Raw genomic sequence first — 14,916 nt, 5'->3', positions numbered from 1 at the left:
AGCGCTGGTTCTTAGACATGTTTCATCAAAATCGGTTCAGCCGTTTTTGAGATATTGAACTTTGAAGTGACAAAGTCGGGGGTTTTCCAATCCTTTGTTGGTCAGGTTAGGTTATAACGGCAGTGTGGAGAAACTCCGATGTGCTTTTAGTGGGTATGATAAGTTAAAGAGTCCCACATAACTTTCAACGGAGAATTTAAACTTCGCAAATAAAAAGGTTATAATGTACCTCTAGTGCATAGGTACCAGATTTCGATCGTATTTTATCGGAAAAATTAATTTAATCATGCTCTCTCAAAGCTTTAGTACTCAATGTACAGCCGCACATTTTTCATTTTGTCATTTAGATAATAATAATTTTGACATTTGACACAAAATAATAAAGTTCCATTACCACATGATGGATTTGAAAATGTTATTCAATTAATAATAGTACATTACTGCAGAGGCCGGGAAAGAAAGGCTTGCAGGCCGAGTATAATAGGTATACAAGACAATGTTCTTTTTGTTCCTAAATAATAATAAATAATATCACGGGACAATTCACACCAATTGACCTAGTCCCAAAGTAAGCTTAGCAAAGCTTGTGTTATGGGTACTAAGCAACGGATAAATATAATTATATAGATAGATACATACTTAAATACATATTAAACACCCAAGACCCGAGAACAAACATTCGTATTTTAATACAAATATCTGCCCCGACACGGGAATCGAACCCGGGACCTCAAGCTTCGTAGTCAGGTTCTCTAACCACTAGGCCATCTGGTCGTCGTTCTTGTATAGTGCTTATCTCAAACACGCACTGAAATAAATAAAAACTCCTAGAAATCAATGTTTTATTCGTAACACAACTAAAATTGTAACAGACTTAAATTATAACTACCATGTAAGCGTTTATAGCTTTCTAACATGGATTTTTAAAACGACAAAATAATCCCAAAAATACGGACGGACTGCTAAAATAAAAAATCGTTAAATAAAAAGTCGAAGCATTTGAAATGACAATGACAAGGCAATACTTAAAGCCCAAGTCCAGTCAATAAAAAAAAAGACAATGACACTTGTAAATTTTCCCGCCAAAACTTTTTTTTGCGGTCTGCTGTTCGAGTTGTCGCTTTTAGGGCCAATGTACACGAACTATAGTCCATTTAAATCAGCTACATTAATACTTTATTATGTAAATTAAATTGTAATTTAACGTAAAACACGTCTGCAATATTTTATATTTACATAATCGGCGGCACTACTTTGAAAAAATCTCGTATCTAAAACCGATATGTCAAAAAAATTCAACCTTGACATAATGTTCATAAAGTTCACTTTGAAAAATTATCTATTTTGAGGTACCAGTTTTTTTTAAAGTAGTAACGATATAGAATATTAATAGTCCTGTTAATTTATACTGTAATGTAACTAATAAATTGAACCATAGAAATTCGGATTCTTAATTTAAGGTCGCGTATAATGGCCTCTATCGTGGATATTTGACGTTTTGCATTGAAACAAAAGACTGTCGTCTTACAGGCCAAAACCTCCAACGGTGTATTTTGAAGCCTATTTTAAGGAACACAACATAAACATTACATAGCGTGTTTGAGAAAATATTATTGACATTTCGGGTGCCGTCATATTTCAATGAAATGAAGTTATTTATTTCGCAGGAACATACACAGGTGTTACACATATTAGGTACACATGTCAGAAGAAATATTACATAGGTAGGTACATGTCGTGTTTGTCCTGCCCCAATTTGGCATGCAAAATCTTAACCTAATCGCAAATTAATAATGTAATTTAAAAGCAATAACTTCATTTAATTAATTATATACTTTATCAAAATATTCATTCAAATTATAAAATAATCGAATGATAGGATTTTAATTTTCTACAAAATTATTACATTGTTTTATGTCCTCATTTAAAATAATTATAAATTTTAATACTATTATATTCAAGACTCCTTTTAAAATGTACGTAATTCTTAGATCCTGGTAATTGAAGGTCAAAATTTAATTTACATAATCTACGTGGTCTACTATTGCTATTGCATTTAAAAATTGTGATTCTAATTTATTGTCAAAACAAACATTGAATCAAGACAGCTTGTCTTGTTTTAAAATATAGTCGACCTACTGTTTTTAGCTGTACTTGATGCACGATTGCGAAATTAAAACAGGTCTAACTATACTAAACTACCTAACTATACCGTATTCGGTTAGATTTGGTTCATGGGTAGGCACACCCTAGATTCTAAGGCCTAGAACGTAGATCAATAATAGCACCTGGGCGACCGAGCTTTGCTCGGGCTAAAACTCGATAATAAGCGTTGTTAACCCCCGACGCAAAAAGGGGGTCTTTCAAAACCGCTTTCAAATCGGTCCACCCATTTAAGAGGTACGGTGCCACAGATAGACACACAGACACACATAGTGGTCAAACTTATAACACCCCTCTTTTTACGTCGGGCGGGGGTTAATAAAAAAAGAATAATGACAGCGAAATATCAATCAAAAACCAAGTAAACACAAATAATTCAAGATATAAAACATATCTAACAACCATCGCTAGAAAACGTGCTTTCAATAAAAAAAACTGCATTCAAATCGGTCCACCCGTTTAAGAGCTACGGTGCCACAGACAGACAGACAGGCACACATAGCGGTCAAACTTATAACACCTCTCTTTTTGCGTCGGGGGTTAAAACAGAGCAAGTCACATAACAACTCCATGTCATTTAAAAATTGTATGTTATAGTAAGATTTCTTAGTTAGCAGCAACTTTATACCTTAAAACTATTATTTATTCTGTGAATATGTACAATACAATACAATACAAAGACTCTTTATTGTACACCAGACATAGTAAGCGATACAGAAAACAGATACAAAGAGAAAAAAAAATGGCAAGCAATGCAATGTAATGTGTATGTATGTATGTTGTGGCAATGTAGTAAGTGGCATAAAAGTGTAAGCTATTTTTGAGGTCTTGGTAACGTAGGGGAAGCTGTTCTACCTCGGACAGTTTTCCTTTTTTTTTTTTTAGAAAAATAATTAATTATGGAATCCACGCCAGATATTAAAATATCTAAAGATACATCATTAGGCTATGTTATTCGGTAAAAAACTGAGCGATTCGCTTCTTTATTTTGAGACGGTATGCTTGCGAAAAAAAAGGGAAATTTTAATTAATATTTATGACCTTGAACGTTGGGAGAGGAAGGCCTAGACGAACGTACCACGATCAAATCGGGGACGTTCTGAAGAAAGGTCGGGTCAGGAGTACTCTAAACCGACGTGCATGCATGAAAAGATTGATGAATGTAGAGGAAGCGAGAGTTGTATGCCAGAATCGTAGCAAGTGGAAGGACGTAGTCTCTGCCTACCCCGTTGGGAAAGAGGCGTGATTTTATGTATGTATGTATGTTGATTGTATTCAAAAACGTGCGAGTTTAAACCCTAATAATTATACTGTATATCGGCACCTACTTAAATATTCACACATTTTAGTTTATGAAATATTGAAATTGCAAATACCTTCGCAATTTCGCATAGATTTAAATTAATGACGCGGTTAAAACATCTCGACAGTGAATAATTACCATGTCATTTGGCGTATTAGTTATTTTAATTCTGGCTGCACCATTTACATAATAACAATTATGTAAAACTTGACAAATTTGTAGAAGATTTTTTTTAATATGCAAATTTAAAAGTAAAGAAAAAGCAAAAAATTAAAAATGATTTATTTCACAGGATTTTAGGTCTATCAATTTTTAAACAAGTTCCTATCAAATGAATATGTCGCTAAAGTCGAACTTTCAAGTTGACTGACAGACACGTATGTTGGCATTATTTTTTTATCACGTGCAAACGATTATCAACTTTAGGGTGGTAGACCACATATTTGATGGTACAATAAGATATTTTAAATAACACACGAATCGCTAAAATCTACCACAAATGGCATGTGAAATGAGGGAGTTTACATTCACTTGTAGTCTAAAAACTTCTACCGGGTATGGCCTGTAATATGAGCAAATAATTTAAACATAGATCTTTCTTGTGTATTAGGATCTGAGTTTACTAGATTACTACCACTAGGTCGTCGCGAGTTAACTAGATTAATGTATTTAAAATTCAAATGACATTACGGCGTGGCGCGATGTTAGTTGCAACATACTCAAGGCGACACGATCTTCTTTGAGTTTGTCTAATGTAAAGTTAGGAACGTTACTATTTAGTACAGTTGCCATCTATACCACTACCATGAGTATACAGTGACCGTACTCGATAGCGACGGCGTAAATTATTTGTATGGAGCACAGATATAAATTACACTAGATAACGCAAACACCTCAATCTGTATGAAAACCAACCATGTCAATAAGATAGGTTTTTTGGTATATTCTTGTATTTTTTATTTCAACTCCAAATTTTTTGTTACTTTTACGGTCATCGCGTAAAACCCATATCGAAAATGCAAACTGAAATATAGATGCACAGAAAAACCAGAAAAAGAGACCAGCGCTGGGAATCGAACCCAGGTCTTCAGCATTCCGTGCTGCGTGCTATACCGCTACACCACCACTAGACTACAATGGGTTCGATTCCCAGCGCTGGTCTCTTTTATATCTTTGGTCTTGATATGGATTTTACGGGATGACCGTAAAAGTAACAAAATTTGGAGTTGAAATAAAAAATACAAAAAAACACACAAAAAAACAATCTTATCGTTGATTTCAATTATGCTACCCATCTGATAAATAAATGAATTAGAATTAAAGTTGGACAAATAAAAATGGTCTTTATTTACGTTGCATTAAAAATAATCGTGCCAAATTATATGCATGACTATAGACTCGTGGGTAATAGACCCTGGTCATTATTCGAGCTATTCAAACAGCCTCATTTTCCTGGTCACATTTTTACGAATTGGCTGTAGATTTTGATGTAGTTTTCGATTATTTGTTAGAGTTCCTGCATTTCTATCAGATAACTAAAAAAATTATCAGAATCTTCAGCCATTTTTACAGAAAAGTGTCCACAATGAATGAGACAGTTGAACTAGCGAATACTCGTAGTAAAATCGGGATTAAAAGTAGCCTATGAGTTATTCCTGATCTCCAGTTATCTTCTTACCTCATCCGACGTTTTAATTCTCATCTTTTTCTTCTTTTGTTACAGATAAACTCACAGTAACTAAGGGATGTACTGAGGAACAAAACGCAATCAAAATGGCGCCACAAGAGCGAACTTCTTGCTGCGAGGAGGATTCCCGCCAAAACCATTCCATAGACAACCTGTCAAACATAGACTTGAACGGTTTCGTGAACAAAGGCTACAGATCTGACAGCGGCGATGTTGCCAACCCTCAAAGAGAAGAAAAAAAAGAAAAAAAGGCAACGGATTTCGATGACTTACTGCCATATGTTGGAGAGTTTGGTCTTTATCAGAAGTTGTTGTTTTTACTTATGATACCGTTCGCGTTTTTTGTGGCATTTGTGTATTTTTCGCAAATTTTCATGACGTTGGTGCCGGAGCAGCACTGGTGCTGGGTGCCGGAGTTGGCCAATCTAACTGTTGAAGAAAGGTAAGATTTTTTTAAACCTGACTGTAGACGACGCATGTATAAAGTTTAAATAAAGAGTTTCTATACCTACGCTGTCTAGCAACTGGCCACTAATAAAATTGGAAAGCAAGCAGCGCGGAAAGAAAAAAGAATAAAGACAGTCCTGTCATAGTCCTTGTCCGCGCTGCGTGTTTAATTTTGCATTATTATTAAAAAGTTATTCTTATTTTACTAATTTACACTCCAAAGATCAATATACAGTCTACACTGACTAATAATTCTTAGGACCTATTACCACCGCCGGCGTGTAGCGAGAAGCGAGTGCTTTAAACATGATATTTTTATCGCTTTTGACCCGAGCGACAAACTTTTCAAACTGTTTTATTCTGATTTTGAATTTGGCTCTGAGGATGATCTCTCGTTGAGTTTGAAACGCATCAGTGTAGTGAGGTGGTGGTGATAGTTGGGTTTGTGTGTTCTTACAATGTGGAGGTGAAGGAACTGCATGAACACGCATTTGTTACATTAGCTACCTACTTAAGTAGATGTCGCTAGTGTCGCTGCTTAAGTGACTAAATAAGAAACAAACAAGCTGAGATATGTGATGCATAGGAGAAATTTGTGTCTATACTCCTGTCCAGTGGTGGTGTAGAGGTATAGCACGCAGCACGGAATGCTGAGGACCTGGGTTCGATTCCCAGCGCTGGTCTCTTTTTCTGGTTTTTCTGTGCATCTATGTTTCAGTTTGTATTTTCGATATGGATTTTACGGGAAAACCGTTAAAGTAACAGAATTTGGAGTTGAAATAAAAAATACAAAAGACTCCAAACACCAATCTTAGCTTTTTTTTGACTGGATGGCAAACGAGCAAGTGGGTCTCCTGATGGTAAGAGATCACCACCGCCCATAGAAAACTGCAACACCAGGGGATTGCAGATGCGTTGCCAACCTAGAGGCCTAAGATGGGATACCTCAAGTGCCAGTAATTTCACCGGCTGTCTTACTATCCACGCTAAAACATAACAGTGCAAGCACTGCTGCTTCACGGCAGGATTAGCGAGCAAGATAGTGGTAGCAATCCGGGCGGACCTTGCACAAAGTCCTACCACCTGCTTAGCCATCGTAAGGTTGATATGGTCCTTCGCAAAGTAACGCCTGATTCAATAATTTGTCTTCGTCATTAAAATTTAAGAAAAACATTAACACAACCAATTTGTACTTTAACTACTGTAATAGGAAACACGATTGGAAAGAAGGAAGTCACGTTTACTTCAAATACTCAACGGTGACCTCAACTCCGACTTTTAATGGACATTTAATTAAATTCTCACTTCGTAACTTGCGTCACGACACTTATATACGTGTTAAGGTCTCCACCTACTACACCGTATGGTGCTGTGACTGTAATAGGAACTACTACGAAAGGGGCTACTACGAAATTCGAAAATCGAAGTTAAATAATAATAAATAAATAAATATCACGGGACAATTCACACCAATTTTTTTTTTTATCACGGGACAATTCACACCAATTGAGCTAGTCCCAAAGTAAGCTTAGCAAAGCTTGTGTTATGGGTACTAAGCAACGGATAAATATAATTATATAGATATAGATACATACTTAAATACATATTAAACACCCAAGACCCGAGAACAAACATTCGTATTTTTCATACAAATATCTGCCCCGACACGGGAATCGAACCCGGGACCTCAAGCTTCGTAGTCAGGTTCTCTAACCACTAGGCCATCTGGTCGTCTAAAGTCTGAAGTTCGTATCGTATTGTCCCTCTCAATCTCATATTACCTCTCTTTTCTCTACACGTTAAACCGTATCGTACCATGACCGTAACAGGAACGAACGTGTCAGTCAAAAATATATTATTTGTATTGAAAAGAAAGTTTTTTTATTTTTTTATTCGACTGGATGGCAAACGAGCAATTGGGTCTCCTGATGGTAAGAGATCACCACCGCCCACAAACATCTGCAACACCGGGGGTATTGCAGACGCGTTGCCAACCTAGAGGCCTAAGATGGCTACCTCACGTGCCAGTAATTTCACCGGCAATCTTACTCTCCACGCCGAAACACAACAGTGCAAGCACTGCTGCTTCACGGCAGGATTAGCGAGCAAGATGGTGGTAGCAATCCGGGCGGACCTTGCACAAGGTCCTACCACCTGCAAACCCTGCCTGTAGTATGAGACTATGGCCATTAGCACGTTCCGTAACCAACCGTCGTCGCGTGTTATGTATGCGCTTGACATTCCGTTCCTGGCACGTTCCTGTTACGGTCATCGCATGATACGGTGTACTGGGTAGTGAGACCTTAATAAGAACATATCAGAAACGGAATGTCAAGCGCGACGGTTTTTTAGGGCTCCGTAGCCAAAATGGCAAAAACGGCACCCTTATAGTTTCGTCATGTCTGTCTGTCTGTCCGTCCGCGGCTTTGCTCAGGGACTATCAATGCTAGAAAGCTGTAATTTTGCACGAATAGATATGTAAACTATGCCGACAAAATGGTGCAATAAAAAAATCAACAAAAAAAATTTTTTTTACTCTACCTCCCATAGACGTAAAGTGGAGGTGATTTTTTTTCTCATTCAACCTTGTAGTGTGGGGTATCGTTGGATAGGTCTTTTAAAATCATTAGGGGTTTGCTAAAACGATTTTTCGATTCAGTGATTTGTTTGCAAAATGTTCATCTTTAAAGTGCAAATTTTCATTAAAATCGAGCGTTTGAAAAAATTCAGAATGGAAGTCAGTATATCAAACTTTCAAGGAAAACTATAACGGTTGAGTTTGCTTGAGAATTATTAGTAGTTTAAGAGTAAATAGCAGCCTAAGGTATAAAATATGCGCCCTTCCGGGTTTCATAATGTCATAATGTTTCATAATGTGCTATAGTGCTGTATTGTACTTTTGACATGTGAATTGCATTTAATAAATAAATAAATAAATATATCTAAACTTGGAAGATTCCGTATAAAATACGAAATCCTTAGAAAAATATTAAGTACTTTTTTTCTTAATGGCTACGGAACCCTATTTTGGGCGTGTCCGACATGCTCTTGGCCGGTAGGGAGTCGGGTTTTTCATTTTTTTTTTATTATTTAATGAAAGATATGAAATTGTGTTTATTAGAATATTTACTAACTAACTCTTGCAGTTTTTGGTTATAACAAAAATGCATGATTTCAATTATTTTAAATTAAAATGAAAAAATCTTAAACTATAAAAGCTGTTATTTATTATGTAGCCATTCAGTCAGCTTATTGATTGATTTATTTAAGTAGGTCATGAACATCATCATTTCTAAGTTTAATCACGAAGTTTACGTAGTAACTTGTACATAATCTATGGTTTAATGTCCATCCCAGCCTATACATATACGTCCCACTGCTGGGCACAGGCCTCCTCTCAGAACAAGAGACACGCGGGCCCAGTGCGGATTGGGAACTTCACACGCACCATTGAATAACTTCGCAGGTTTGTGCAGGTTTCCTCACACGATGTTTTCCTTCACCGCAAAGCTCATGGTAAATTTCAAATGTAATTCCGCACACGACTTTCGAAAAACTCAGAGGTGCGAGCCGGGGTTTGAACCCACGACCCTCTGCTTGAGCGGCTAGGTCAAACCACTAGGCCGCCAGGCCGCCACGGCTTATATTATTTTAGTTGGTTGGAAACCTCTTTAACTTTTAATCTTATTTCATTTCTAAAATACGGAAGTCTTTCTGACACTTCGACGACAAGCTCATTATTATGCAATAGCCCAAGTCTTTGTAAATAAGCGATAAAAAAATTGCAAAGTAGCTTCCGGGCTTTTTGAATAATGAGGCCATTTTTTTCGCTTGACTTGTTTTAGATCATGAGTCATATATCGTCAATACATTGAAAAAATCTCGTATCTCAAATCAATACGTCATCAAAATTTAACCTTGGCCCAATGGTTATAAAGTGCACTCAGAAAAGTTATCAATTTTGAGATACGAGTTTTTTAAAGTAGTGACGATATGTAGTATGTATGTTGTTGATATGTATGTGTATCAGCGCATTGTTTTTTTTATTAATGGCTTGCACTCTTGCCGTTTTAGCAAGACGTATTTTGACAATGTCGACGTAGAGATATACGAGATATACGAGTACCTACGAGGAGACTGTTCGGTTTATGAAAATACGGTATTTGACTATTTTGTATATGTTTCATAAATTAAAACTACACAATGCTTTTTATCGAATAGAGAAACAATTTTTAAGCTACCTTTCCAAATAGCAAAGTTAGGAGGGTTTGAAATTCAAGATTAGACAGAGAAAGACATACTGGCATGTGACGTCACACGCCAGTACCGCCATACTTGCTGCATAGAGAAAAGCGTTTGAGAAAGAGACAGGTATATAGAATTTCAAAAAAACACTTTAAATCCAATTTTCAACCGATTAAAGTTTTCTCTTCGCTAAAAATTGTCTGTATATTTATATTTTCATAATAATATTAAGATATGGCAAATTCAGGAGTTGTCAAATACCGTATTTTGATTTTTGGGGGAGGAACAGACGGGAACCTGAAACACATAACATAATGTTATGGACGGCAGTGCATTGGTTTGTCTGTAATGCTGTGATTTTTATTGAAAAGTAAATAACTAAATGTTAGATTGGACAAATATGTGTAGGATGCACGCTGATTCCTTATACTGATTACCGTAAAATTGTTACGAGTATTCTTATAACCAAACCAAATTATACAAGTTGGAAAACCTCCTGCATTGTCATTTCAAAGCTCAATATCTCAAAAAATACCAAACCGTTTATAAACATAGCTAAAAATCACCGCAAGGAATCTCGCTTTCACTTAAAAAATCGCGTCGAACTCGTGGACCGTTTAAGAACTACGGTGCCACAGACAGACAGATAGACATTGACATAAAACTTACAACACCCCTCTCTTTGCGTCGGGGGTTAAAAAGTAGTGAAATCTCATAAACAGCCAAGTCCAGAAGAAAGACTAAAATTTGGCGTTTTCTGTATAAATATATTTTGTTGATTTTTCTTTACTAATTGTTTCCCGCGACTGTTGAAATAATCCCGCGGGAATTTATTTATTTATTTATTAACACACACAGACACACACACACACACACACACACAAAACAAATTGTAAACCTCTTGTTGTCTTAATTGTATGCTTCATGTACCCTTTACTCATCGCAAATATGCTGCGAACTCATTCATTAAACGAGTTTGTAAATAAAATGTATAACAGCAAATTCTCTGATATTGATATATTTAGCATTTCTCTTAGTTAATATAAGACTGTCATTAGTAGCAGTTGAGTAATGTTATGCCATTTTTTGAGAATGGGTTATATGCACGTTCTCTCTTTTGCAAGTCGTAGCCTTTTTCTTTTCTTTGTGTGTTTGTTATTTCTTTACCCGTTTTATACCTACTTTATTATTGGGAATTAATAACCTATGGCAACTTTGTTGGTCAATGTTTGATGTCATTGTTTACAATGTAAGTTTTATTGTACCGTTTGTGCCCAAATACATAAATAAATAAATAAACATGCAGTGCAGTAATGAGAATAATTTAAGGCAAGAGATCATTTACAATTGAAACTATGTGTACACATCATGGAAAGAGTTATTATAACCTAACTAACAAAAAGTTGGAAAACCCCGACTTTGTCACTTCAAAGTTCAATTTCTCAAAAACGGCTCAACTGATTTTGATAAAACATGTCTAAGAACCATCGCTAGATAGTCTGCTTTCAAATACACAAAACGTATTCAAATCGGTTTACCCGTTTGAGAGGTACGGTGCCACAGACAGACACACAGATATATACACATAGCGCTCAAACTTATAACACCCCTCTTTTTGTGTCGGGGGTGAATGGACAGGATCCATTAGTCGAGCGTACGTTTTTAAAAAGTAATATTGTAATTTTGAACACAATGTTGTTTTGATTCCTCGCATTCAAACTGAAAAGTAGAGTGTTTAACGCGAGACTAAACAACCATAATGCCATTCGAACTATAGCCGCATCTCGTGTCATTATGGCTTGTTTTAGTCCCTCGTTGAACAATCTACTATTTCTTCCTTTCTTAACATAAAAAAATCAGTAAAATTACCTACGGAATTTTGATTCAGCTAACTAGTAATATTACACATACAGTAAGAATAGACTAGGATAAGATATGATTTTTTTGTTACCTGCTTATAGTTTGATACGGCTAACTATTTATTATTTAATCATAAAAGTTTCACAGCATTACAGTTTAACCAAAGCACTGTGAAATTTATACACGGATTTACACAAATAGTACATTATGGAACAAATACAATAAAAGCAATACACTTAACAGAGGACGGTCGTACATCCATCTTCTCGCAGAGCTCTCAGACATTCATCACACCAGCTAGCAAACCACTTACTCGCAAACACAACGAAGCTTGGCCGATTCGAGGAGCGAGTTCATTAGGTGTAAATAGGGCTGCCATCCGTCCGGGTTTCCCCGGATTTGTCCTAGTTTAGAGGGCGTCCGGGGAGCGTCCGGGCGGGGTTTCATTTGTAGTCCGGGTTTAAAAATATTTTTAATTTTTAGACCAATGCAATTAGAATTTTTCGAAGAATTAATTTCCAGCAAGCTGTAAATCGTTTTATAAGGATCTTATTTGATTGGCCCATATTTTATTATACCAACTGACCAAGTTTAATAAAAACCTAAACCTGTTGACATGTCCGGGTTTGGGCTCCAAAATCCGGGGTTTTCACGCGTCTTTTCCTGGTAGCCAAATTTTAGAGCCCTAGGTGTAAAGCACGAACTAGAGACGATTTTCTACTATATTTGTGTATCAAAACAAAGAACAATATTACATAATGTAAGTTAAATGTAACGTTCAAATTAGTGAGATGTTTTTACTGCGGATGCCGGCGTGGCCGCGGCAAGCCAACCATGCCATCCAGTTTTCAATGCCATCAATATTATAGTTTCGCAGATTTTTTGTAACCCTGTGATCTCAGTATTATGCTCTGCACTTCACTTGGTTCGGATACTCACCGAAATATTTGCGTGTACGAAGGAGATGTACTATTTCATTTCTACATTGACGATCGCGCGATGCCAATAGCGCAACACGAATACACAAACGCCAAGTGTAGTGCTACCATTACCTACAGTACCCCTAGTGTAAGTTTTCGGTTACAAAATACGTCTCGATCGCGTTCGCGTAAAATCTCAATTTGTATGGAACACGAACATCGCAAACTTCCGCTAAGGGCGTGTTCGTTGTTTCCATTGAGATTTTAACACGAACGCGATCGAGACGTATTTTGTAACCGATAACTTACACTAAGGGCACAGAAGTCGTATTATTTCATCGAAACAGTCGGTTTTATTCGGATATGACGGCACCCGAAGTGTTAATCAATTATTGTATTAAATGAGGGACGTTTTCGACGTTTCATAAATGGCGCTATTTCATTGTATGCCTAGGAATTTCGTGATCTGGCGGATTTTACGATCGGCCGCCGAGATATCCACCATTACCATTCTATGGAACTTTAGGGTGACATCTCAAATTCACATTCAAATTCAAATGTCTTTATACACATAAAATATAGTACAATAGGTGATAAATTAACATTCTAGTACAAAACATATTTTGCTACATAATAGCATGCAAAGTAAGGCATCATAGTAAGCAGAACACGTAAAGTAGCATAGTTATATGTTTGTGTTGAAGAGGGCATTTGTTGAATAAATCATTTTTTCTTTGAGCCATCTATAAAGTTTACTTTTTCCAGACATAAAATTTGGTAACAATTTCGGAATAACATTTTATACCTATCACAATACAATAGACAAAACAATCATAGTTAAGCAAAAGTAACTTTCTGCGTAGCTATATAATTTATGCGTAAGTAATTTTCTGCTTAAACAATATTCGGAATTCACAAATTATGCGTTAAGCCCATTCGGCTTACATTTGGTTATGCGTAAGAGAATTCTGCGTTAACTGTTTTGCGAATACACTTTCAGCATAAATACTATTATGCGTAAACAGATTATGCAAAATAGAATTATGACAAAAAATATGCGTAAACATGGGGAACCGGAACTTTATTGCTTAGTGTCAGTTGTCATAATGGCTGTATGATAGGTACCATCAGCCAAAATAAGTGGTCTATAAATTTAAAACAAGTCCTATTTCAAATGAATATGTCGCTAAAGTCGAACTTCATTGTTTATTTTAACGCTTCAGCATCTATGCTGAGCCGTTCCGATTCACAACCGATGACATAACTTTCTAGTGTTGTCTAGTACTAATACTATATTGTGTTCTTGTGGCTGAATAAATGTATCTTTTATTCAAATGACAACAGGTCTATGGCATGTTTGTGTGCAAACGATTACAACTTAGGTGGTAGACCACATATTATTTGCTGATGGTACAAGCCCTATACGAACTCCTGCAATAATCGTGCATTAAAAATATTGAAGAAGGTTTTTAATACATTTTTTAGATTTAAAACCATGCCCTCAGATGATTATCAATGTTTGGTTCTCGTGGAGTCATGCCTTGCATTTTGTATTAAAATTATTACGATGGTACATCCGTTTGTGTTAAGTCACGGTTGATATAAAACATTAGTTTTATGATGCAAAGACGATTCATTCGGTTTCTTCAATTTTACATCCGCTATTGTAAGTAGTAGGTAGGTGCGATAATGTAGCTAAATTGTTGCGTGTTATCTATTAGGGTTCCGGAGCAAATGGCAAAACGGAACCCTTATATTCGCCATTGTCTGTCTGTCCGTTCGCGGCTTTGCTCGGACTTCAATGCTAGAAAGCTGTAATCTTGCACAAATATATATGTAAACTATGCCGAGAAAATGGTACAATGAAAAATTGTAAAAAAAATTTTTTAGGTATTTACCTCCATAGACGTAAAGTGGGGTATTTTTTTTTTCATCCAACCCTATCGTGTGGGGTATCGTACTAGGTTTTAAAACATTAGGTGTTTGCTGAGACGATTTTTCGATTCAGTTTATTTGTTGCGAAATATTCAACTTTAAAGTGAAAAATTTTCATTAAAATCGAGCGTCCCCCTCCCCTTCTAAAATCTACACCGGTGCGTGGGAAAAAATTGAAAAAACTCAGTATGATAGTAAGTATATCCAAACTAACAAGAGAAAACTATAACGGCTAAGTTTGGTTGAGAATTATTAGTAGTTTAAGAGTAAATAGGCAGCTAAGGTATAAAATATACCTAAACTTGGAAGATTCCGTATAAAATACAGAAATCTTTAGAAAAATTATTACTTAATTT

General features: G+C 36.1%; 1 protein-coding gene across 1 annotated transcript in view; it reads left to right on the top strand.

Annotated features, from left to right (window-relative positions):
- LOC141443681 (organic cation transporter protein-like) overlaps positions 1–14,916 on the top strand; it is a 60,869-nt gene that overhangs the window by 6,527 nt on the left and 39,426 nt on the right. Inside the window, exon 2 of the mRNA XM_074109026.1 lies at positions 5,190–5,595. Within this exon, the coding sequence (XP_073965127.1) occupies positions 5,240–5,595 (356 nt within the window). The 5' untranslated portion in view covers positions 5,190–5,239. The remainder of the gene's footprint in view (positions 1–5,189; positions 5,596–14,916) is intronic.

The sequence above is a fragment of the Choristoneura fumiferana genome, chromosome 28 (genome assembly GCF_025370935.1).
Source record: "Choristoneura fumiferana chromosome 28, NRCan_CFum_1, whole genome shotgun sequence".
NCBI classification, from domain to species: Eukaryota; Metazoa; Arthropoda; class Insecta; order Lepidoptera; family Tortricidae; genus Choristoneura; species Choristoneura fumiferana.
This window is presented reverse-complemented; position numbering and strand designations above follow the sequence as displayed.